This window comes from Elephas maximus, chromosome 3, assembly GCF_024166365.1.
Source record: "Elephas maximus indicus isolate mEleMax1 chromosome 3, mEleMax1 primary haplotype, whole genome shotgun sequence".
Classification (NCBI taxonomy): Eukaryota; Metazoa; Chordata; class Mammalia; order Proboscidea; family Elephantidae; genus Elephas; species Elephas maximus.
In genome coordinates, this window is record NC_064821.1 from 192,143,771 (window position 1) to 192,168,230 (window position 24,460).

The 24,460-nt window shown below is 53.3% G+C and overlaps 1 protein-coding gene across 4 annotated transcripts; it reads left to right on the forward strand.

Annotated features, from left to right (window-relative positions):
• Positions 1–1,163: 1,163 nt before the first annotated feature.
• Positions 1,164–24,360, forward strand: ATP8B2 (ATPase phospholipid transporting 8B2). Of its 4 annotated transcripts, none has more exons than XM_049880634.1 (28): positions 1,164–1,329; positions 3,822–3,889; positions 6,162–6,220; positions 6,577–6,690; positions 6,819–6,917; positions 7,191–7,252; positions 7,345–7,417; positions 7,707–7,777; positions 8,013–8,092; positions 9,399–9,557; positions 9,810–9,898; positions 11,362–11,558; positions 14,500–14,708; positions 16,090–16,133; positions 16,435–16,600; positions 16,748–16,936; positions 17,090–17,205; positions 17,298–17,462; positions 17,549–17,660; positions 17,802–17,907; positions 18,034–18,178; positions 18,354–18,537; positions 18,673–18,896; positions 19,172–19,255; positions 19,576–19,821; positions 20,025–20,163; positions 22,233–22,363; positions 22,624–24,360. In XM_049880634.1, exons 2-28 carry the CDS (start codon positions 3,859–3,861, stop codon positions 22,900–22,902), a joined length of 3,573 nt encoding a protein of 1,190 aa, XP_049736591.1. In that variant the 5' UTR covers positions 1,164–1,329; positions 3,822–3,858; the 3' UTR covers positions 22,903–24,360. The 4 variants fall into 4 exon arrangements, 3 of the variants coding, with proteins under 3 accessions (XP_049736591.1, XP_049736592.1, XP_049736590.1); XM_049880635.1 differs by lacking the exon at positions 1,164–1,329 and adding an exon at positions 1,601–3,591; XR_007516831.1 differs by lacking the exons at positions 1,164–1,329; positions 3,822–3,889; positions 22,624–24,360 and adding exons at positions 4,565–4,846; positions 21,092–21,224 and having other exon boundaries at positions 22,233–22,306.
• Positions 24,361–24,460: the final 100 nt, after the last annotated feature.

The window sequence follows — 24,460 nt, forward strand, 5'->3', positions numbered from 1 at the left end:
CCTCATGGACACTGGAGAGGGTCATCAACCCAGGCTTGGTGATAAGACATTCTCTCTTTATGAATATGTCAGGCCCTGGGAAGGTGCCTGAGCTTCTCTTTCACCCACCTAGGCGTCTCTTCCCCCTACTGGGAAGGATGCCTGGACAGGGGAGAACTGGAGGAGGATGAGGTCCCAGGACCCAGGCTCTTCACTCTTTCCTCCCTCAAGTGGGGTTTCGGAACCTGGAGACCTCCAGGCACGCAGTTCCTCAAAGTAGCCGCCAGAGGGTGCGCACACTGAATGCTGGATTGGGAGGGTGTACGGGTTTTTGTTTTTTTTTTTTTTTTACGGCATCCTTAGGGTGGAGGGGGCCCGACCGGTCGAAGGTGGACAGGGGAGGGTGGGGGGACGGAGGAGGAAGGCGAGGGGGAAGGGGCAAAACTCTGGGAGCTTCCTCCAAAGCTCAGGCCCCACAGCCAGACTCCTAGCTCTCGTAACCCCAGAGTTGCCTGTCTTTACCTCCACAGGGGCACCTCCTTTAAACTTAACCACCCCCAGATAGTAGTTAGGGGTGGAGGAACTGCGTCCGCCAAGGGGGCGTGGTGGTGGGGGACAGAGTAGAGGCGGGCGGTGGAGTACAGCCCTTCAAGTGCCTGGAAACAGAGACCAAGGAGCAGAAACTGAGGCACAACCCAATACTTAGACATTCTGGGACTGTCATTCAAGGAGAGGGTGAAGTACAACGAGATGAGCCAGGGCGAGGAAAGAAGGAACAGAGGGCGGGACTAGGCAGGAGTGTAGAAATAAGTCGGGGTTTGGAAACGCACTGAGAAAAATTTTCGTTGTTCACCACCGCTTCCCCAGTTCTCACGGTCTCCCCGCAAGAGATGCTCTTTTTGCAGAGAAGCCAGCGTTCTCCTCCAGTTTCCTTTCTTTTAAATTAAAAAAAAAAAAAAAATCTCAGAGCCATCTTAGCCTCCGGAATTGCATTTTTTGATAGGGGGTGGACGGGGGGTGGGTGGGGCGGGGGCACGGCCTTGCAAGGCTCAGCATCGGAAGGGTTAAGACCCCCCCCTGCCCCGCACAAAGATGGCGGCTCCCGCCTTGCCTCTCCCCACCCCTCCCCAAAACCCCCTCCTGCCCCCCGCCCTCTACCGCCGTCTCCGTCACTTCCGCCCCGCTGTGGCCGAAACTGACACAAAGTAGCGGGCCGAGTCCCCGGGGGGAGCGGGGCCGCAGCTGGGGGGGCGGGAGCCCGCGGGGAGCTGAGCCGAGCGCCCCCCGCCCCAGCCCCCGGCATGGGCAGGACGGAGCCGCCGGGCCGGGAGCCGAGCGCTGAGCGCTGAGGTGAGGCGAGGCGGGCGCAGCCGGGGGCGCGGGGCCGGCAGGGCAGATGCGGCTGCAGACTCGGACTCGGGGGCTGCGGGGCCGGGGCTGGGGGTGCGGACAGGGGATGGCAGGGGACAGGGACTCGGAAGGTGCGGCGAGACAGAGCAGGGGGAGTGGGTGATTGGAGAGAGGTGGTGTCGGGGTGCCCGAGGATGGGGGAGATCGGGAGGCTGTCCGCCGAATAGGAGGATGGGGTGCTGCGGGGGCGCGTGGAGACCACGCGAGGGGCGCGAGATGCTGAGGAGAAGCTCGTGGAGCAGCGGAGAGAGGAGAGCCGCCCCGGCGAGCTGTGGGGGTGGGAAGGAAGGAGTAGCCGGCTTGGAGGTTTGTGTGCTCGGGGACGGGAGTTTGGGACTGGTGGGCTTTGTCTCTGAGGTGGAGATCTCTGTGCTGAGGAAAACCAAGGGTACGAGGAGAGGGTGGTAGTTGTGTCAGACGCTTAGCCTGCACTCCACTTGAGACTGGAAGCACCGAGCTGTGGAGTGAGTCTTGGGTGCTGTCCTCGGCGATGGAAGGTGCCTGGGGAGCGATGGTCGTGCCAAGTGAACCGGGGGTCTTCGATTCCATTTCCTCCTATTTCCCTGCCCACAAATGTCCCTGCCAGGTTCCTCTGAAACAAGGGGTCTGGCTTGGGGGGGCGAGCGGGTGTCTTGGTGGGAAGGAGAGGGGCAGGCCTAGAGGAGGAGTCGTGTTCTTCCGTGGGGCATTGCCTCTTTCCCAGGACTGGCTATTTTTATCCCAAATGTGGCTGCAGAGGGGGCTGGGGCAGGGTGACCGGGCAGGCAACGTGGCTGATGGGCCTGACCTTCAGAAAACTCAAGCTGTGTAAAACTGGAAAGGAGAAGGGGGGGCAGCTGTTCCCAGGTCTCCTCCTCCCTTTCCCTTCCTGTTACAGCCCCCCAGAGGGGATGAGGTCTGGAGCCAAGACAGCTTTCAGTCTCCCCAGGGTCTTAGAGGTAAAACAACTTTCCCGGTTGGTGTCCAGACTCCTGAAAGCATGTGTGGCTCTTTCGTTAACTCATAGGACTCAAACCCAGATCTTCGAGGTGACGATGTTTCTTGCTTGCCTCCCTTCCTGAGGTCAGGGCTGGCTACAGAACTTGTGATGCCCACCCTTGCATCCTCTCCTTTAACCTCTGGTTCCTCACTCCACCCTCCCATGACTCATACTCTAGACTGGGTGGAGACCCTGGCTGGGGGCCCCGGAGGAGGGCTTGGCATCTCCAAAATGTGGATGAGGCATTTCTTCCTGAGCCAGGCACCCTTGGCTGCCATAGTTGGGGAGGGTCAGGGAGGAAAAGGACTTCTGGCTTTCAGAATTGTCTGATCTGGGGTTCAGTTCAGGGAGAGAGTCTGAGCTAGTGAAGGGAGAACATGGTGTGGGTGACTGGGCTGTGGCCAGAGTCTGTAATTATAGAGGTTGGGCAGACAGGCAATTAGTATCTTTGGGGCTGACAGGCTGTCGGGGTGTGCCTGGTAGGCTGGAAAGAGGGGAATGAAGGAGGAGGAAGGCATTCCACCCAGACAAAGAGAGGAGGTGACAAGAGGACCCAGAACCTGGCTGGCAATTTCCTTTGGGCCAGGCTGAGAAATTAAGGATGAGGCTCTGTCACCCTGTCTTGTAGGCTAGGACTTTTACCATTTTAGGAGAAAGAGAAAAGGACATGGGAAGGTGGAAGGAAGCAGAGACTTGCCTGACAGATGCTCCCTGAGCCTGCACTGGGTGCCTTACTAACTGGACAAGGGATAGGACAGGAAAGGAGGAGGGGGTGACTCCCTGACAGGGTTGGGAAGACCCCTCTGCTGGCCCAGAGAGCAGCCAAGCCAACCCAGCTTGAGAGGAAGTGGTGTGGGGATGGTCTATGCAGGAAGTGAGGGCCCTGCTTCTAATGTGACCTCCCCTGGAGGAGGTGATAATGGCAGTCCCAGTAATGGGGGTGGGGCAGGGAGTTGCAAGCATTTGGAGAAGGGTGGAGCCTGCCCACCCTGTTTTCTGATGCCCTACCAGGTGTTTCCTGGCTCTTGTTCCCTCGACCCCACCCTCTCAGGGAAATTTTGCTTTCTAGTAAACACAGGCACCACTCGTTGCCACCAGGAGGGTTCATGGGAGCATCCGTTGCCCCTGGGATGGGTGCCTTGAGAGCTGTGTCCCTCCTGTCAATATCTGGCCTCTTCTTTCTGTCCCCTTCCTTTTCTTGCGGGCCTTAGCTTCTGTAAACCGTAAGTCATCCCATGTTTACAAGGCAGAGGCATGGCAGGAGGTGGTGGGGGAATCCCCCTTTTTCTCTCAGGGACCCATCAGGGCAGTAAGAAAAGATTGTTGGTTTGGGACTGGTTGGAGGATCAGAGGGATCGGAGCTGGGGAAGAGAACCTTCAGGAGGGGTCTTATGAGGGCAACGAAGGGTTACCCTCAGTTTACGGACCTCACCTGTCTGTCACCTTCCTGCAGGGTCTCCCATGGGATTGCTGGGACTTTGCTGGGTGAGATGGCACTGTGTGCAAAAAAGCGCCCCCCAGGTAAGACGAGCAGGAAGGGAGGGGGGATCCCTGGGACCATCGAGAATGGGTGTTGTTATGGCTGGGGGAGCCAAGGGAAGGGTATGGGTCGGAGGAAGGGTAGATTGCAACCCCTCCCCACCCTGGGGGAAATCTAGGAAATGGAATCTTTCCCCTTGGCCCCTACGCGGGATTCTCCGCTGCCGCCGCCGGGAGGGTGCTGAGCACCATCTCCTCGACCCCAAACACATACACCCTCATCTTGGGGCACCTGCAGCTCCTACTTTCTGGCCTGCGAGCCTGGTGAACTGCGTTCTCGGTGAACAGCGTTCTCATCTTCTGTCCTCCGTCCTCTCACCTCCTCTTCTCCTGCCTCCCCACCTTTCTTCCCTCATTTTCCATCCTCCCCAGACCTCTCCGCTTTCCTGCCGGCGGGGTGGGGGTGGGGGGTGAAGGTGGTTGCCCCCGACAACGCTGGCAGTCCCCTTGCCCGCATTGGCCGCGGCCTGGGAGAGGGGCGGGGGGAGGCGGGGCTCACGCGCTGGCTTTCGCCTACGCGGCGCGCTGGCAGGCGACTGCCCCTGCAGTCGGGGGAGCGGGCGGGGGCGGAGCCGGCTGCGTGCGCACGGCGGCCCCGGCCACTCAGCGCGCGCTGGATCCGCGGGGGGCACTGGGGGGCGGTGGCGAGGGCGGTGCTGCTGAGCGCGCGGCGTCCCCGGGAGCGGGTGGCCGCGAGGATGGCCCGGGCTGCGGGTGGGGCGCGCGCCCGACGCCCGGGGTTCCCCTTTGAGTGGCCGCAGCTCCTTCGCCTCCCCGGGGGGCTGCCTTGTTGGCACCGTTGAGGCCAAGGACAGACAGACAGTCCGCCCTCCCCCGCTCAAACCGGGATCATGACGGTCCCCAAGGAGATGCCCGAGAAGTGGGCCCGGGCCGGGGCTCCCGTCTCCTGGAACAGAAAGAAGCCCTCTTGGGGGACAGGTAACGGGAGGCAGCGCCTTGCAGCTCTCTCACGCCGTAATCCTCCCCCTTCCCGACCCCCAGTTCGCTTCTCCTCTGCCTCCCCCATCCTTCCCCGATTCTCTCCTTTCCAGAACCAGAGATTCCGGGTCCCCACCTTCTTCCTTTGCATGGTTTTTGGTGACTGCGCAGGAGACTCAGCCCGAGAGGCCCCTACCGGGGAAGTTTCTGAGAATAAAGTGGCCACGCAGGGCAGGGATGCTCTTAGGCAGAGGGTTTGCTACTGCAGCGTGCTCTGCAGGGGTCTTGGGGGATGGTAGGGGAAGAGGTCTGGAATGCCGCCTTGGGCTCCAGGTTTACGCAGCATTATGTTCACTGGCTATCCGAAGTACCTCCCTTCCCTAGACGGAGGTCATGGTGACCCCTGAACATTAGCAGGGGAACCCTTCATAGGACAGCCCAGTGTTCTGGCACTTGAACTTGATTCCTGCAGTCCAGGACCTGAGGAGGTTCAGGATAGGTATAGCTGGGGGTTGTTTGTCACTCAGTGACAAATGTGCTGTTTAGGTGAAATGTGTCCAGATGCAAGAAAGGTTACAACTAGAGAACAACTGTTGCAGTTCCATCCCATTCCTTCCTCCTCCGTCCCTGTCTCAGTCTCCATGACCCATGTCTCTGACCCCCCTTCTCCTACTTGAAGATGAGCTTTGAAATAAGGTGATGTCATTGTGGGCCAGTCAGGATCCACTGCTGGTGACATGTGACAGGCAGAGCCTCCTATAGGGGGCGTTGCACGTGGGGCTGGGAAGCTGCCGCAGAGCAGTTCCAGGGTACTGTGACCCTCCTTGTCACCCCTTGCCCCCAGGTTAGGGGGTGGGTAGAACCATGGCTAGATGTTCAGTGATCCCCAGTGGGGAAAGGAGCTTTGTGTCTTCAACCCCTGCCCCTTGGATATGAGGAAGATTGCTTTATTAATAGCAGCAAAAGGGGCTGGGGATTCCCAAGACTGTTAATGGCTAAGGCTCCTCCAGAGGGCTGGGGGAGAGGAATTAAATGCCCCCAGTGGAAGACCTTGAGGGTTGTTGGTGAGGAAAGGAGAACACATTGTGTCCTGTGAATGCAATGTCCTCAGAGCCGTGTGGTCAGGGTGGTGGTGAAAGGTGGACGAAAGCGAAGAGTTTACTGACACCTCAGGTGTGGTCTAACTCCTTACAACTGTATACTGTGGAAGGAACTGAGGGTCCTCAGTGGGCCCCTGCAAAGTGGGGTGGGCCTGACAAACTGTTGGTCCCAGCCTCAGTTTGCCCCTCCTGACGGCAACATCATTCTGTTGCAGAAGAAGAAAGGAGGGCGCGGGCCAATGACCGAGAATACAATGAGAAGTTCCAGTATGCGGTAAGTGACCCTAGACCATCTGTTCCCTCACCCTGGGTCAGAGAGGGGGAGGTGCAGGAACATCCTTGGTTGGGACCCAGGCTGGCTGAGAGGGTGCTTGGAGGAGGGAAGGGAAACTTCTTCAGCCACTCTCTATCTGCTGCTGTGGTGACGTTTTTTTATGGCTTCACTTGTCAGTGAAGCAGGGTACACAGACCCCATGAGACTTCCTTTTTTCCTTTCCCTTCCCTCTGACACCTGTGGTTGCTGGCTTTGGGAGCAGAGGTTTGGGGAAGTGTAAAGATGGAACAGACAGCCTCAATCTGGTTCTGGAATGAGGTTTGAGGTTGTCACATCATCTTCTCTCCACTGCATAGAGTAACTGCATCAAGACCTCCAAGTATAATATTCTCACCTTCCTGCCTGTCAACCTCTTTGAGCAGTTCCAGGAAGTTGCCAATACCTACTTCCTGTTCCTTCTCATCCTGCAGGTGAGTGACCCATAGTAGAGCCTTTGTAACTCACTAAGCTGAATAAAGCCAAGAAAAAAGAAGGTCTAGGGGAAAAGAGGGCAGTAGAATGAGGCCTCAGAGGCATGCCTTCTTTTTCCTCTTTTCAGTTGATCCCACAGATCTCTTCCCTGTCCTGGTTCACCACTATCGTGCCTTTGGTTCTTGTCCTCACCATCACAGCTGTCAAAGATGCCACTGATGACTATGTGAGTTATACTCATCCTTCTACTCTTTCTTTATCTTACCCCAGCTCACCATCCAGCACAATTCCTTGGTGACCTTGACATCCTTCATCTGGTCCAGCTAGATCCATGGAATCTTGGCTAGCAGGGAGGGGTGGGTAGGTGGGTAGGTCAGGGAGAAAGTGTCTGTGAATGGGTCTATACAAGACATCACCCAGAATGCTCTAGGTTCCACTGATCATCTAAATTCCCCCGAGTGCAAAGGCATCTTTCTTTTCTCAATTTTCTTCTTTTCAGTTCCGCCATAAGAGTGATAATCAGGTGAATAACCGTCAGTCTCAGGTGCTGATCAATGGAACGTGAGTACCTGTTGGAAACTGAGGGTTCTGGGAAGGAAGGGGTTCCCCTGAGAACCTCTCCAGCTACTGACAGCCTCTTCTCATTGCCTCAGCCTCCAGCAAGAGCAGTGGATGAATGTCTGTGTTGGTGATATTATCAAGCTAGAAAATAACCAGTTTGTGGCGGTAAGTGACAAAGTGCCCCACCAGGCCTGCAGGACTCTTCCATCTCTTTGGTAGAAAGAGATGAGTTTTCCCTTATTTACTATTGCTTCTTATACACTCATGGAAGGAAATTTTCTTGACTGGAGGGGTTCTAGGTCGTGTTAATATGCCTTGGTTTAGCTCTTTTCTACCCATTCATGTGCTTGGAAGTAATCAAATGAAGAATACCTAGTAGAAGGAGGAGTCATCAAAAAGTGCGTTGAGGGAGAAGGGTTGGGTATTTGGGGCTCTCATTAGGTTTTCTCTCTAGGCGGATCTCCTCCTCCTTTCCAGCAGTGAGCCGCATGGGCTGTGTTACATAGAGACAGCAGAACTCGATGGGTAAGTGACATGCTCAGCGTCACCCCTCTCCTTCTGCTTACATAAGGGTGAAAACACCGTTTTTCTGGGCTCTGTGCCTTTTGGAAAATTTAGGAAGAAGAAAAGCTTTGGGTGTGTAGAAGTATTATCCACTCAGTGTTTACAGTAGCTAAGCAGTGGTTCCCAATGGTTAGGTGCCCTAGGCAGGATAAGAAGAAGGGAAGGGAGCCAGGAATCAGGGACCCTGTCTTTCCAGAGAGACCAACATGAAAGTGCGTCAGGCAATTCCAGTCACCTCGGAATTGGGGGACATCAGTAAGCTTGCCAAGTTTGATGGTGAGTACTCCTTGGAAAAGCAGCCTTCAGGTAGAGGAGGTGGGTTGGGTTTTGGGGTTTCAGTTGAACCTTTTCCTGTTGGCTTCTTGTTGCTGTGATTATGTAGCTTACTGGACTTTGTCAGGAAGTGTCAGGGGAATACTGGGTGGCTACTACTTGCTTTTGAGTCGATGGCCACTGCAAGGGAGCCTCATGTCTGACAGCTCCCCGCTTGCTGTGCGTGTTGAAAGAAACTTGCTTATTCTATTTTATTAACTCAGGATAATTATATTATTCTTCTTATAAGACAAAATATAAACGTATAGGAGCCCCTGGTGGCGCAGTGGTTAAGAGCTTGGCTGTGAACCAAAGGGTCTGCCGTTTGAATCCACCAGCCGCTCCTTGGAAACCCTATGGGGCAGTTCTACTCTGCCCTATAGGGTTGCTGTGAGTTGGAATTGACAGCAACGGTTAGGTTTTTGGTTTGTAAATATATAAGAAAATGTTAACAGCCCTTCCTGCCTTTCAATTCTGTCCTCTTTAAGTAACCACATTAACTGACAGTTCAGTGCATATTGATCCACTGAGCGACGCTTTTCTGTAGGTTTGTACAAACATATGTAACCATAAATAAACAGGATCATACTGTATCAGAAGCTTTACAACCTGTGTTTTTTACCTATCAAATACACCATAGGTATCTTACCACATTATTACATAAAGAAACTTGACTCACACCTTTCAATAAATGTATTACATTTGATAGATTTGATGTACCGTAGTTTATTCAGTTATTCCTTAACCATTCAAGTTGTTCCCAGTGTTTTGCTCTTCAGATGACACTTCAGTACAAATGGTTGTGTATATATTCTTACTGACCTATGCTATTATTTCTGTGGAAGAGAGCCCCCAAAGTGGAGTGACTAGGTCTGAGGGTAATATGTACTGTTAACAACAGTTCATGCTGCCTCATTCCATTCCCAGAAAGCTGCAGTAGTTCACGCCCCACCAGCAGTGTGTGGGCGGGCACATGTACTCACACCCTCTCCCTTAGCTGCTTCCCTCTCTTTTTTGTTGTCTTGTGGTCAAGTTGTAAACTAGACCTTGAGTTGTTGTTAGTTGCCGTGGATTCACTTCTGACTCGTAGCAACCCCATGTGTGCCAGGTAGAACTGCTCCATAGGGTTTTCAAGGCTGTGACCTTTTGGAAGCAGATCACCAGAGTGAGTGTGAACCACCAACCTTTCGGCTAGTGTTGAGTGCTTAATTGCTGGTGCCACCCAAGGACTCCTAGACGTTGAGCATGGGTGCTCTGGTCTCTGACCCAGGTGAAGTGATCTGTGAACCTCCCAACAACAAGCTGGACAAGTTCAGTGGAACCCTCTACTGGAAGGAGAACAAGTTTCCCCTGAGCAACCAGAATATGCTGTTGCGGGGCTGCGTGCTGCGAAACACCGAGTGGTGCTTCGGGCTGGTCATCTTTGCAGGTGAGCCTCCTCGGGGCCTGAGAAGGAAGGTAAGAGTTGGCGACTGAACCCTCCCTCAGGTATGCGGGAGAAGGCCAGGTGGGCTGGTAGCATATGTAAGGTAAACAGAGTGTAGCTCTGAACACAAGCCTCTTGACGAGCCAGTGTCTCCACTCCACCCTGATGACCTGCAGCCTGGGAGTCGGGGCAGAAGTCCAAGGCAGATTGCAGATTCCATATTTGGCTTTCTCAGCCCTTCCCATTCTTTTCCAGGTCCTGACACTAAACTGATGCAGAACAGTGGTAGGACAAAGTTCAAGAGAACAAGTATCGATCGCCTAATGAATACACTGGTGCTCTGGGTAAGGCTTTCCACAGGTGGTTCTCTCTCTCTGCCCTTCTGGTTTCCCTGGGCGGTTCCCTTTGCTCCCGTCTCCTTGGTCAACAGTCAGCCTTCAGGTTTTGGTGTAAAAGCCACTGGCAGGCCAGCCACTCACAGGCAGTGTTTATTTCAGGCTCATTTTAGACTTGGGAGGTGTTATTTAAAAAAAAACCTTAGGAACGTGCATGAATCAACAACTTAAAAGAAAGCTAAAACAAATCTTTACTTCTTTGGATTCCAGTTACGATGATGACTTAGTGCAGTATGTGACTTTGTTTGCTTTTGCCAAGGACAAGGAGGCCTTCATGGAGACAGAGAGGGAATTAAAAGAAAACTTTCCATTTGGAGGGTGAATAACAGGGTCTTTTCCCCCAGCTTCTGAGAGTGAAGAGTCCCAAAGGAAAAGTTTCTGATTTAGTTTTTGGCAGTTCCTGAATCCTTCACTTGTTTAGCTAGAAATCTGAGCTACTTATTAGGCCCTCCTCCTTTTCTTGTGCCCCCACTGCCTGTTGCCTGCCCCCCACATGCCAGCTTAGAAAGGCTGGGGCCAGCTTCTGTAATGAGACAATTTGTCCACCCTGGCTTAAAAAAAAAAAAAAACCCATTGCCATCGAGTCTATTCCACCTCATAGTGACCCTAAAGGACAGACTAGAACTGCCCCGTAGAGTTTCCAAGGAGCGCCTGGTGGATTTGAACTGCCGACCTTTTGGTTAGCAGCCAGCAAAAACCCAGCCTATGGGAGAGTGGTTGTCTGTGAAGTAAAGGCTCACACTGCCCCCTGGTGGTCCTTGGGCACCAGGATGCGTTCTGTTTCAAAGCATCGAACAGTGGAGGTAGCTTTGGAAGTAAATGTGTAAGTTCAAACAATGGTCCCAATTTTTTTCCTTTAACTGCTAAAACTTTCTTATGATCCTTCTTCATGGATTCCAAGCCTTATAAATCTTTGACTCTCAAGGAATCTTGATACGAAGATACAAATTGTTTCCCTGGTTTAAAAGAAAAAAACACAAAAATTTGGCAACCTACATGAGATAATGAATGTTACAGATACTTGGCATTTTTGTTGACTTTGGGAGGCTTAGTTCAGGTAAATGGTGATTACGACAAGCTTTTTTTTAGCATGTTGAAAGTTAGAGCACCCCTATTCCTACCATCTTCGGGGACCTCTTAGGGTCCCAGGACAGCAGACTGGGAGCTACTCAACTCTTTCAGCTTCTCTGTCATACAGATGAGAAAAAGGTGCAGAGATAAGGCCACATGACGGTCGGTGGCAGACTAGAGCCTGTCACCTATTCTAGCTCTTTCCATTAGAGCATGCCGCCAGTTTAAAGATGGCCGAGCTTTTGAGGGTTCAGCGTGTGAGTAGGGACCACCTTCAGGAATGCACTTGGTTTTGAGAGCTGGAGTCAGCAGCCAAACTTCTGCTTCTTATTCCTCCCCAGATTTTTGGATTCCTGGCCTGCATGGGAGTGATCCTGGCCATTGGCAATGCCATCTGGGAGCATGAGGTCGGGACACACTTCCAGGTCTACCTGCCCTGGGATGAGGCGGTGGACAGTGCCTTCTTCTCTGGCTTCCTCTCCTTCTGGTCCTATATCATCATCCTCAACACCGTCGTGCCCATTTCACTCTATGTGAGGTAGGCACTTTCTCTGCCTCAGGGTGTCTCTGGGGAATTCAGGTGGTCACTTGGCAAAGCTTTTTTTTCCTACGAAGATGAAATCCTCGAGAAAGAATTTGGAATTTTCTTCTTCCTGTAATGTGGACATGCGATGCTGTTTTCTTTGTGTGCAGAGCAAACTTCACCACAGTTTCCTGGCACTTTGGGCTGTAGTGGAGCAGAACGCATATTGATTTGTTCAGCACACACATATTACATGCTTACTGTGTGCAAAGGAGCGTAGTAGGTGCCGTGAGTGTGTTAGGAATGCCTCCTTCCGTCGTGAACTTCTGGTAGAGGAGCAAAAGTCTAAACGTGTTATAAAACAAATAGGAAAAGTGCCATAGAAGTCATTCTACACAGTCTTAAGCATAAGCAGGGGGACACAGAGTGTAACTTGGTCTCTGCCTTCAAAAGCAGCAGACTGGAAGGGGAAAGGGGACACGGATATGTCAGAGAGAATTGGAGACACCAGGTGGAGGGCACAGAGTGCTGTCAGAGTTCAAAGAGCGTTTGCTCCTGAAGTGGTTAATCAGGGGGGGCACCTCTGAGGAGGTGGCCATTGAAATGAGCTTTGGGTGGTGGGTGTGATGGTGAAGGTGGAGCCGGAGGAGGGGGCTGGAAGCAAAGGCGTGGAGATGAGAACCTACGAATGGGGACCTGCAGGAGAGAGAGCTGGAAACATAAGCTTGTCCCCAACTGTGAAGGTCTTGAATCTTAGCCCGCAGACTTTGCACTTACTAAACCACTAAAGGTTTAAAAAAAAAATCTAAAGAATGCTTTACGAAGAATCAGCTGGCAGTGATGTACAGCGTGAATAGGAACCAGGAGACATCTAGGGTGTCTGAGGCAAAGAGATGTTAACAGAGGCCAGGCGGTGAGGGTGAAGGGAAGCCAGCCGGGCAGCAGGCAGAGGAAGGAAGAACGGCCAGAAGAACTTTCTGACTTTAGTCCTTTCTGACTTTAGTGCCTTGCACTTGAGATAAGGCAGTCTGTAACATTCTTAAGGAAATGCTTTATGGAGATGGTAAAAACTCTTCCTGTCAGCCATCTTTTGTTAACTCAAGATTCCCCCAGTAATCCTCAGACCGCCCACCAGCCCCCTAATACTAGTGCTGGTGACAGTGAGCAGACAATAAGAGTTTTTGTGCTGAGGGATGTGCAGTTTGGACTTTATGGAGCATTTAGAGGAGAGTAGGAAGGTCCAGTGTTTAATCCCACCTCATAATTTTTTTTTTTTTTTCATCATTAGCCAAGGAGCCCTGGTGGCACAAAGGTTAAGGGATCGGCTGCTAACTGAAAGGTTGGCCATTTGAACCAACCCAGCAGCTCTGCAGGATAAAGACCTGGCAATCTGCTTCCATGAAGATTAAAACCAAAAAAACCCATTACTGTCGAGTCAATTCCAACTCATAGCAACCCTATAGTACAGGGTAGAACTGCCCTATAGGGCTTCCAAGGAGTGCCTGGTGGATTTGAGCTGCCGACCTTTAATGGTTAGCAGCCATAGCTTGTAACCACTATGCCACCATGGTTTCCCCATAAAGATTATAGCTTAGGAAATCCTATGGGGCAGTTCTACTTTGTCATGTGGGGTCCCTATGAGTCGAAACCAACAACACCTGGCAGCAGCAGCAACAACTCATTAGCCACATGACCTCAGGCAAATCCAGAGTCACTGGGGCCTCAGTTTCCACCTACTCTGTAGGATAGTCTTGGTGTAAAATAAGGCAGTAGATTGGAAAACACATTTTTAAAATTATATTATTGTACAAATACCGGGTGCTAGCGTGTCCATCATTTTTGCGACTCTGGTTCTACGTTACCATTTAAATGTCTGCCTGCTCACAAACTAATTTTATTTTTTCGTCCCTATCTTTGGGCTTTGCCATCCACATCTTGATCTAAGTTCACTTGAAGCCCTTGGTTTGGTTTTTTTTTTGTCTCATTAACTTAAAGTGTGTGGATGGAGCTGGGGGTGGTGGGAGGTTAATAAGCTGAGTGGAAAAAAAGCTCTGAGGAAGTTTCAGCTGTCTCGTGTGTTGCCTGGATAAGGGATGTTCTGCACCTGGAAACCGCAGGCTGGGAGTCGTGGTCAAGTTGGAAGCAGGGTTCCAGATGTGGCCCTGTTGCTCAGCTGTACTGGGCGTGAACACAGGACCCATGCTGGAGACAGGAACAGTTCATGTCCCAAAGATGATGAGCAAAGAAGATGTGACCAGTCCTTGAAATGTTCAGAGCAGTTTGCCATTATCAATTGTGTACATTGGCTTATTCCCCCGATCCTGCAGGCCCCCCACCCTTCTGCAGCCAGCATCTCAGCTTCGTCTTGTGTTCTTTCTGAAAGCTGCAGGTTCAGGGCTGTGAAGATCTGAGGGCAGGCTGGAAGGAGAGTCCCCCTGCCTGTGCTTGGCAGTGGAGGAGGGGGTTTGAGAGCCCTCTTTGCGGGTTTCTTTCCCCAGTGTGGCCCCTCTTTGAGGGGGCGTCTGTGGTGCCATGGCGTGCACAGCACCCTCATTGTTTCTCTCTTTTTTTCTCTCCCCAACTCGCACTTCCTCTTGTTTTTCTCTGCATGGTTTCTCTATTCTTAGTCCTGAGGTAAGAACTGGATGAGAGCCTTGTCTGCAGCCCCTTTTCCTCCTCTGCCTCTGCCATCTGTCCTGCCTGCCCAGGCCCTTTGCACCTTTTTGTCTGGAGAGCGTCAGGAGGGTCGGGTCGGGGAGCTCCTTTGCCAGCTGTAAGTGGCTGGCTCCACCTTCAGGCTCTCCTTGCCCTTTCCCGCCCAGGTTTCCACGCCCAGGTGTCTGCTCCATTCTCGTTCTTGTTTCTCCCCAGGCGGAGGGCCTGCAGCAGAGGCCCAGGTGGGTGGGGCCCCTCCTCCCCTTCCTGCCCCAAGCCTTGCCTCCTGTCCCCTGTGCAGTGTGGAGGTCATCCGCTTGGGCCACAGCTACTTCATCAACTGGGACAAGAAGATGTTCTGCATGAAGAAGCGGACACCCGCGGAGGCCCGTACCACCACCCTGAACGAGGAACTGGGCCAGGTGGAGTACATCTTCTCAGACAAGACAGGCACCCTCACCCAGAACATCATGGTCTTCAACAAGTGCTCCATCAATGGCCACAGCTATGGTAAGACAGCGCCATGGGGGACCAGGGGCGTTGGCTTAGTCTAGGTTCTCTAGAGGAGCAAAACCAGTGAGATGTATAATATGTAGGTTTACTTTAAAGAAATGGCTAAAGCAATTGGAGGGGCTGACAAGTCCCAAATCCATGGGTCAGGTGGCAGGCCGGAGACCTCTGCTGGCTCATGTCCCCAGAACCGGAGGTCAGGTGAAAAGAGAAGACTTCAGGGCTGAGAGAGAGAGAAGGAGGAAGGGAAGGAGAGTGTGTGTTGCCAGAACATTCATTTATGTACTGAAGGCAGACCACACCCCCAAGGAAACTCCCCTTTCAACTGGTTGGCTGATCACATCAGATCAAATCATGGAAGGTGATTACATTATATTGCATTATGGAAGAGTAACCAGTCTAGTGTCTGCCAAACCACTGGGAGTCAGAGCCTAGGCAGGTTGACACATAACGTTAGCCATCATAGGCATGCATTTTGCCTGGAGGCAAAATGGAGCTGGGATTCCCACAGTTGTCTCACCTTTTGGGTTTTATCTCTTTCCTGGTGGGTTTGAGGGGCCATAAAAGAATCCGCTCTGTATCCGGTGTCAGGGAGCAGTTACTGAGAGCCCTTCCTTATCCTCTGCTGATGTGCCATTGTAAATTGGTATTATTCCTCAGATTCCTGAGGCCCCTTTCCCTTCTACAGTCAAACCAAGCTCGGCCCCTGGCGGTAGGGAGCTCCTTGGCTGACTGAGGTGAAGCTGAGATTCTGGCCTCTGGGTGTCTTGGCCAGGTTGGACCTTGGCTGCCCTGGTGTCCCGCTAGACTCTCCCTGTGTTGCTGCTCAGGGCCTTTGTGAGTCTCTGGAATGCGACCATGGTCTTCCCAGTGTGGCCTTGTGCCGTGGCTGAACTGCTGGGAGGGCTTGGGGCAGGGTGTGTGCGGGGCTGACCTTGATGCAGTGTGAGCCTCTGTCCTAACTGCTTCCTCTACTAACCTGAACGTCACGGCCAGTGTGTGAGGCCTTGTATGGCGTGTGGGCCCAAAGCGCGAAAGGCTCCAAGGTGGCCTGAGAGCCCTGGGGGAAGGGGTGTAGAATTGGAGCTGCACTCGAGGGGAGAGGGTGAAGGTGAAGGGGGCAGAGATGGTGAGCCGGGGGTGAGGCCATGACTCACTTATGGCCAGGGTCCTGGGATTCTGAGGATCCAGGATTCCTCTTGCCTCCTGTCCCTCGAGTCAGTGATGTATATCTATGGGGTGTCTGCTTGGCAATCAGGGTTCAGGATTCCAGGTTCCCACAGGGGCTCCCGGCTGGGCCTCTGTACTGGAGGATTCTCCCCCTGCTCTGAGAGACCCCCAGCTCTGACATTGCCTCTGCTTCTGTCCTGGCTGTGTACAGGTGACGTCTTCGATGTCCTGGGACAGAAAGCTGAGTTGGGAGAGGTAAGATCCAGCCTCCAAACTTACTGTATGTGCCAGCTAAACATAGGGCACCTGACCAGTACCATTTGGTAGAGTTAGGAGTGCTGTGTCGTCTGGTCAGGTGATAGGAACTGCTGGGAGAAATGAGTGTTTTAAGGAAGAATTGGTAGTGGAAGTAGGAATTTTGAGGCCCATGGTGGACAGGATCTTGAACTCTCCTACTGGGAGCTGGAAGGGCAGTGATAATGGGGTGAGGACAACTCCTTCCCTGGGATGCGGGCTGCAACCCACCTTTTCCTAAGAGCCCCCTAACCTGTTCCAGAGGCCCGAGCCCATCGACTTCTCTTTCAACCCTCTGGCTGACAAGAAGTTCTTATTTTGGGACCCCAGCCTTTTGGAGTCTGTGAAGATCGGGAACCCCCACACGCACGAGTTCTTCCGCCTCCTTTCCTTGTGTCACACCGTCATGTCAGAAGAAAAGAACGAAGGTGAGCAGAGGCGCTGGCTCGAACTCTACTCGCATCGTCCGCCACCAGCCTTGGGCTCAGGCTCTGGTCTGCAGTGGCTCCCCGGGTGGGCCATGTGGCTGAGGGGTTGGCCACTTTACACTGTGTGTGTTCTTCCTCCACACCTAGGCGAGTTGTACTACAAAGCCCAGTCCCCAGATGAGGGCGCCCTGGTCACTGCAGCCAGGAACTTTGGTTTTGTATTTCGCTCTCGTACCCCCAAAACGATAACCGTCCACGAGATGGGCACAGCCATCACCTACCAGCTGCTGGCCATCCTGGACTTCAACAACATCCGCAAGCGCATGTCGGTCATAGGTGAGGCCAAGCTGGGGGTGCTGGGAGGCTTTGGGGTGGCATACTGGCCTGGAATGGGTGAGGCGTGCTGGGTGACCCTGGTTGCTGTGTTTAGGTTGGTATCTCCGCCTGCCTGAATCTTTTTGGGACTTTCTCCCCCTGCCCCATTCATAGTGCGGAATCCAGAGGGGAAGATCCGACTCTACTGCAAAGGGGCCGACACCATCCTGCTTGACAGACTCCACCACTCCAACCAGGAGCTGCTCAATACCACCACTGACCACCTGAATGTAGGTGTGAGGAGAGGAGGGACCTTGGGATTCTGCTACTCTCACTGTTGTGGGTGGGAGGGTAGGGGTGTGACTTTGGTAACTGCTTCCAGGAATATGCTGGCGAAGGGCTGAGGACCCTGGTACTGGCCTACAAGGATCTGGATGAAGAATACTACGAGGAGTGGGCTGAGAGACGGCTCCGAGCCAGCCTGGCCCAGGACAGCCGGGAAGATAGACTGGCCAGCGTCTACGAGGAGGTCGAGAGTGACATGATGGTATGGGCTGCAGGACAAGCCGAGGGCAGGCAGGGAGGGCTCCTACCTGCCATTTTTGGGCCAGAGAGTCATGTGGTATTTTTCAGCTGCTGGGTGCAACGGCCATTGAGGACAAGCTTCAGCAAGGGGTTCCAGAGACCATTGCCCTCCTGACACTGGCCAACATCAAGATTTGGGTGCTAACCGGAGACAAACAAGGTGAGAACCCAGCAGGACTTAGGATATTGCATCTAGACAGTCACCCTGTTGGATCCTTGCATGGAGACTAGGACATCAGGCAGGAAAGTGTGCTGACCTTGTTGGATGCCTGTCCGTAGCTCCTGCGTTCTCTCTTGGTAGAGACGGCCGTGAACATTGGCTATTCCTGCAAGATGCTGACGGACGACATGACGGAGGTGTTCATAGTCACTGGCCACACTGTCCTGGAGGTGCGGGAGGAGCTCAGGTCAGCAGGAGGCCGGCGGGAGGCTCTGTGCACAGGGCCGGGCAGACCCCACTCAGGCTTGAATCCCTAGCCCCGTCAGAAGCCCCCACTCCTGTCCTGAAAGACCGTCACTGTTTTCCCCGTCAGGAAAGCCCGGGAGAAGATGATGGACTCATCTCGCACCGTTGGCAATGGCTTCACCTACCAGGAGAAACTTTGTTCTTCCAGGCTCACGTCTGTCCTGGAAGCTGTCGCTGGGGAGTACGCCCTGGTCATCAATGGTCACAGCCTGGTAAGGGCCGCCATCCTTACCAGACAGCACTTCTGTCCGTATGGCGTGTATATCTTATCTTGTCTTCATTTCTCTTGACTTCAGGAGGCCGTGGTTCTTAGGGTTGGGAGGAGCCAAGACTCCCCAGCTGTCTCCTGTGGTGACTCTGGCTGTCTGAGGCCTCTCTGTGTTACAGGCCCATGCATTGGAGGCAGACATGGAGCTGGAGTTTCTGGAGACGGCGTGTGCCTGCAAAGCTGTCATCTGCTGCCGGGTGACCCCCTTGCAGAAGGCGCAAGTGGTAGAGCTGGTTAAGAAGTACAAGAAGGCTGTGACTCTTGCCATTGGGGATGGAGCCAATGACGTCAGCATGATCAAAAGTGAGTAGACTGTGTGGGTGTATAGGCTAGGCAGGAGGGCCCAGGGAGGAATGACAGGGAACAGGGGACTGTAATGTGGTGGGACCCGGAAACGTATGGCCATCTTTATCCTCTCGTCATTTCTTGTCTCTCCAGCTGCTCACATTGGTGTGGGCATCAGCGGGCAGGAAGGGATCCAGGCTGTCCTGGCCTCCGATTACTCCTTCTCCCAGTTCAAGTTCCTGCAGCGCCTCCTGCTGGTGCATGGGCGCTGGTCCTACCTGCGCATGTGCAAGTTCCTGTGCTATTTCTTCTACAAGAACTTTGCTTTCACCATGGTCCACTTCTGGTTTGGCTTCTTCTGCGGCTTCTCGGCCCAGGTAGTGAGCGTTCCCAGTCCACCGGAACATAAGCTACGTGAGGGCAGAGACTGTGTTTGTCCTGTTTATTGCTGAATCCCCAGGGCCTAGCTCTTGTCTGGTGCATGCGTTATAGACATGCTTGTTGAAGGAGTGGAGAGGAAGCTCCAGAGAATTCCTTAGGGCTCCCTCTGTGTCACAACACTTGTCTTCTTGCCTGATTTGTAGTGAGGAAAGCTTGTCCCACCTCCGGTCCCTAGGGCTCACTCTTTTCTTGCTCCCTGCTCTCTTTCCAGACCGTCTATGACCAATATTTCATCACCCTGTATAACATTGTGTACACCTCCCTCCCAGTCCTGGCTATGGGGGTCTTTGATCAGGTACGGGGGACCTTAATGATACAGCGGGATCGGGGGGGCATTGCTGTGAAGGAGTCACAGTGACAGTAGTAGGGGTGTGATGACATTCCCACCCACTGCCTGTGGTCACTGGGAAGGCAGTGCTTTCAGCTGGGGAGGGTGTGGCTGTAACTGCCCTGTTTGCGTAACAACGATTGATTGGGCACAGCTGGTTTCAGGTTGGATCCAGCTGTCACAAGAATTTGGAAAGGAGGAGGCAAGGCTAGGGTCTTCCCTTAGCCGTCCTGAGTCACAATGGCAGCTTCTGAGGCCTCCCACACCACCTGGCCCTCCCCATACAGGATGTCCCAGAGCAGCGGAGCATGGAGTACCCTAAGCTGTACGAGCCAGGTCAGCTCAACCTCCTCTTCAACAAGCGGGAGTTCTTTATCTGCATCGCCCAGGGCATCTACACCTCAGTGCTCATGTTCTTCATCCCCTATGGGGTGTTTGCGGAGGCCACCCGGGATGATGGCACCCAGCTGGCTGACTACCAGTCCTTCGCAGTCACTGTGGCTACTTCCCTGGTCATCGTAGTGAGCATGCAGGTATGAGGCAGTCCAGGAACTGCCCTTGCCTCTGGGAGGACCAAGCCCCTGGCCTTGGGCAGCTGTGAGTCCATCTGCCTCATGGCCCAGACAGTCCGGCCTTGGTGGGTGCCCTTGGGCACTACAGTTCTCTTTCTGGGGGTAGGGGTCAGGGTTTTTTCTTGGGTGCCCCTACTGCCTGTGATAACCCCTACATTTTGCAGATTGGGCTGGATACAGGCTACTGGACAGCCATCAACCATTTCTTCATCTGGGGCAGCCTGGCTGTTTACTTTGCCATACTTTTTGCCATGCACAGCAAGGGGCTCTTTGACATGTTTCCGAACCAGTTCCGGTTCGTGGGTAAGTTCCTGCGGCTTCTTGAATCAGTGAGGCATCACAACTCTTCTGGGTCTGATGGGGTAGTCAGCCAGTCTGCACATCTCAAATGTTTTATCTGATACTCCTTATGCGCCAGGTACGCTGTAAGGTGCTGTAGGGATATCAAGGGGTCTGACCTGGTCCGTCCTCAGAGAGCTGCTGTATCCATGAATGTGAAGCACGTCCCTACCAGGCCATGGGAGGTCAGAGCCCTGAGAGAGGCCAAGAGGTGGCAGGCTTCATGGGCAGTAAGGCCACTGCTCTGCGCTGGCCAGGGATAGTGCCACAGAGGAGGCTGCCTTGGGGGAGCAGGGTTAGGGGGTGGGATTCTAAGTTGGAGAGCTGGAGGTATGAAGAGGCCAGTTGTTTCCAGGGAATGGAGAGGGCTCCAACTAGGGTGGGGCAAGAACCATCCAACAGAATGTCAGGCCGTTGGGTTTTGCATTTGACTTGCCAGCAGCCTTGGTTTCTTTTTTTTTTTTTCTGAAGAGAGAGGGGAAACTGTCATCAAAGGATTGCTTTAGAAAGATGAACCTGCAGTGATGGCCAGTGAGGAAGCTACTGGAATGACTGACTGCAAGGGTGTTAAGAGCTGGTGGGCCGTGGTGGCTGGCAAAGAGGGGCTGGCTGGGAGGCATGAGGTGAAGGAAGCATTTACAGGTCTCCGTGTTTGCTTTACCATTCATTCATCCGGCGGACACTCAGCCAGCACCTACTTTGTGTGGCCCACTATTCTAGATGCTGCGAAGGCAGCGATCCTTGCCTTGCTGGATCCTATATTTCAGTGGGGAGACAATTTACATAAATAGATAAAATATGGAAATAATAAGCTCTATGAACAACATTAAGCAGGGTAGAGAGTGTCAAGAATGGTCTGGGAAGACCTCTTGAGGAAGGGACATTTCCACAGAGAAATCTGAATAAAGGGAAGGAGCAAGCCTTCTGGGAAAGAACATTCCAGGAAGAGGACACAGCACTACAGAGGCCTGAGTGGGAGCTTACAAGGAAGTCGTCTGCAGCAGAAGAGCAGGGGAGGAAATGAGGTCGGAGGGCAGGGGTCTGTGGCTGGGGGAGGAGGAAGGGTGGGAACCAGTCTAGGTTGTTTAGGCCCTTAGAAGTCAGAGTACAGAAACCCTGGTGGCGCAGTGGTTAAGAGCTACGGCTGTTAACCAAAAGGTCGGCAGTTCACATCCACCAGGCGCTCCTTGGAAACCCTATAGGGCAGTTCTACTCTGTCCTTTAGGGTCACTATGAGTCGGAATCGACTCGTCGGCAACGGGTTTAACTCAGTAAGATCATTGAATTTTTCGGGTTTTTTTGGTGGTGAAAACATACGTAACAAAACTTGGTATCCCAACAATTTCTACATGTACAGTTCAACGAGAACATTGAATTTTAATCTAAATGACTTAGGAAGCCATCAGAGGGGTTTTTGGCAGGGAAGTGTCATAAACTGATTTACTTTTTATAAGGATCACTTACTGTTTCATGGATAATAAAGCGTAAGGGGCAAAGGTGGAAAGGGGAGACCAGTTAGGAGGTGATAGCAATGATCTAGGTGAGCGTGGTGGTGACTTGGAATAGAGTGAAAAGTGGTGGAATTCCCTAGATGTTTTGAAAATGGAGCCAATGAGATATGCCAACAGATTGGATGTGGGGTCCGAGAGAAAGAGAGGAATCCAGGTTGGCTCCAGAGTTTTTAGTCGGAGCATTTCCTGAGCTGGGAAGACAGAGAGCAGGTTTGGGGTGGAGCAAACGATGGTTCAGCTTTGGCTGTGTGAAATTTGACAGGCCTCTTAGATGTTTCACGAAGACGTCAAATAAGACAGTTGGAGAAACAGGTCTGGAACTTGGGGGAGAGTTTGGAGCTAGAATTAAATTTGGAGATACAGGTTTGGATGTAGGAGGCAAGGAGGAGAGGGAAGCAAGAGACCACCTAGGTTTTGCAATAGAGGAAATAGAGCTGCCAGAAGAAGAAATGGGGAAGTCAGGGGACTGCCTTTCTATCCTCTTCGTGACTCTCAAGGCCCCTGACCCCTCTCCACTCCCAGGTAATGCACAGAACACCCTGGCCCAGCCCACGGTGTGGCTGACCATCGTACTAACCACGGTCGTGTGTATCATGCCTGTGGTGGCCTTTCGGTTCCTCAAGCTGAACCTGAAGCCTGATCTCTCTGACACGGTGAGAAGCCACCCTGGCTGGTTGGGTGGACAGAGGTGGCACGTTAGGAAAGCCCCCTGGCTTAAATACCCATGTGGCTGCAGCTTCTGGGATGCGTGATAGTGAAGCGTATCGGTGGTGATCGCTTCCTGTTCCTCGAAGCAGACACCTGCATGTGGCTGCAGAGGTTCCCTATGCCTGCCCCATCTTGGTATTGGGTGCTCTGGGTCCCTTCCCCACGGTGGGGTCTGACTCCTCCTCTTGCTGCCCCCGCCCCCCAGGTCCGCTACACCCAGCTGGTGAGGAAGAAGCAAAAGGCCCAGCACCGCTGCATGCGGCGGGTGGGTCGCACAGGCTCCCGACGCTCTGGCTACGCCTTCTCCCACCAGGAGGGCTTTGGGGAGCTCATCATGTCGGGCAAAAACATGCGGCTCAGCTCCTTGGCGCTCTCCAGCTTTACTGCCCGCTCTAGCTCCAGCTGGATCGAAAGCCTGCGCAGGAAGAAGAGTGACAGCGCCAGCAGCCCCAGCGGCGGGGCCGACAAGCCCCTCAAGGGGTGAAGGCTGGTCAGAGCACACGGGGCCGGCTGGGCGCCGAGGGAACCATGTCTCGGAACTGCTGGTCCTCCGTGCCTCTGGCCAGGGGGTGTTCTCCTTGCCTCCCCCATCTCTTCCCTCCGGTAGACTGTCCTGCTGGTCCCACTAGGAGTGGTTGAGGGGAGCATCCCCAACAGAGGCCCCCCCACCAGCTAGAGGGCAGAGGGAGTGGGCCCCAAGGGCAGAGTAGGGGCTGGGTCTTTGGGAACCAGCCTCAGTGGGGGACCAGGTGTGGAACCAAAAATAAGAACAAACTGAGAGATTGGATCTGCCCCTGTCCTGTCCAGAAGCCTGCAGGGGGACCCTAATCTCCATATTTTTTTACTCCCACTCCCCAGAGGGGTCCCCTAGCCCCTGTTCCTGAATTATATGAGAATGTATCATGCCGGGAAGCCAGAGACCTGCGGGGCCTGCGGGCCCCTCCATTGTGTACGTCTCTCCTTGATTTGTGTTTGTGTCCAGTTTGGTTTTGTCTTTTTTATTTGGCAAGTGGAGGAGGCCTTTATGTGACCTTTATGTTGTGGTTGGCCTCTTAACTGTCCTGGGGAAGAGGAGGCTGGCCCACACTGGGGTGCCCTGCTCGGACCTCCCTGGCTGGGCAGGGAGCTGTTTGGAGGGAGCCACATGGCACAGTTAGCCCTCTAGTGGCTGACGGGTGTATGACAGGGAAGCTGACCAGGGTAGGAGATACCTGTCAGCCAATAGGGTGTTGGAGAGTCTGAAGGGGGGTTAGGTCTCCTCTCCTTCCTCACCTTGAGAGTGAAGTGCTACCCCTCCAGCCCTGCAGCACACACGCGTACCAATTCCTGGATTCCATAAGTCCTGCTGGTATTGGACTGGAGCCTGGGAAAGTGGCCCCATCCTCAGCAGAAGCTGGGTACGAAATTTTGTCTGGTGGGGAAACATGAAGTTTAATTTTAAATTTAGGTGAAGTTCATTAGCAGACTCCCTTCTGACATCCCTTCTTCCTCCTCAGCTGGTGCTTTCCTGCACCTACACCCGAGAACCCTGAGCACCATGAGGTGGAAAGGAAAGTTGGCCTCTGCCTCTCCTGGGAAACGAAGGGTTCCAGCCCCTCCAGGCCCAGCATCTGGCAAGAGGTGGTAGAGTTTCCAGTATAGGGTGCTGGTGGAGGAGGAGCAAGGCAAAACCAGATGAGATCAGGAGACCGTGGGCCTAGTGCCTGGCTTGGTCTGAACAGGGCTCTGGAACCTTGTCACAGCCCTTCCCCTCCGTCACACACCTGGGAAGCTGTTCCCCACTTAGGTGTCCAAGTTAGTTGCTACCAAATCAGCCTTGAGAAGGATCCCTTCCTCGTCTTTGGCAGTGGAGTTTGTACGTCAGGAGTGGTGTGGAGCTGGGAATGGGCAGGGGATCTTCCACGTTTATGTGGGAGCCCTGGAGGAACTGGAAATGGGGGGTGGTAAGATGTGGGTGGGTTGGGCAGGGACTAGGGGGAAGGGGAAGTCTTGGCAGGGAAATCCCTTTCGGCCATGCAGTTTACAAACCCAACATCATGTCT

What these genes read in the sequence shown, in the direction of transcription:
- ATP8B2 (XM_049880633.1), top strand. Translation starts at nt 4,759, where the DNA reads ATGACGGTCCCCAAGGAGATGCCCGAGAAGTGGGCCCGGGCCGGGGCT. An exon ending in TAAGCTTGCCAAGTTTGATG is followed by an intron (nt 8,093 to 9,398) that starts GTGAGTACTCCT and finishes TCTCTGACCCAG; the next exon opens with GTGAAGTGATCTGTGAACCT. An exon ending in CATCAATGGCCACAGCTATG is followed by an intron (nt 14,709 to 16,089) that starts GTAAGACAGCGC and finishes GGCTGTGTACAG; the next exon opens with GTGACGTCTTCGATGTCCTG.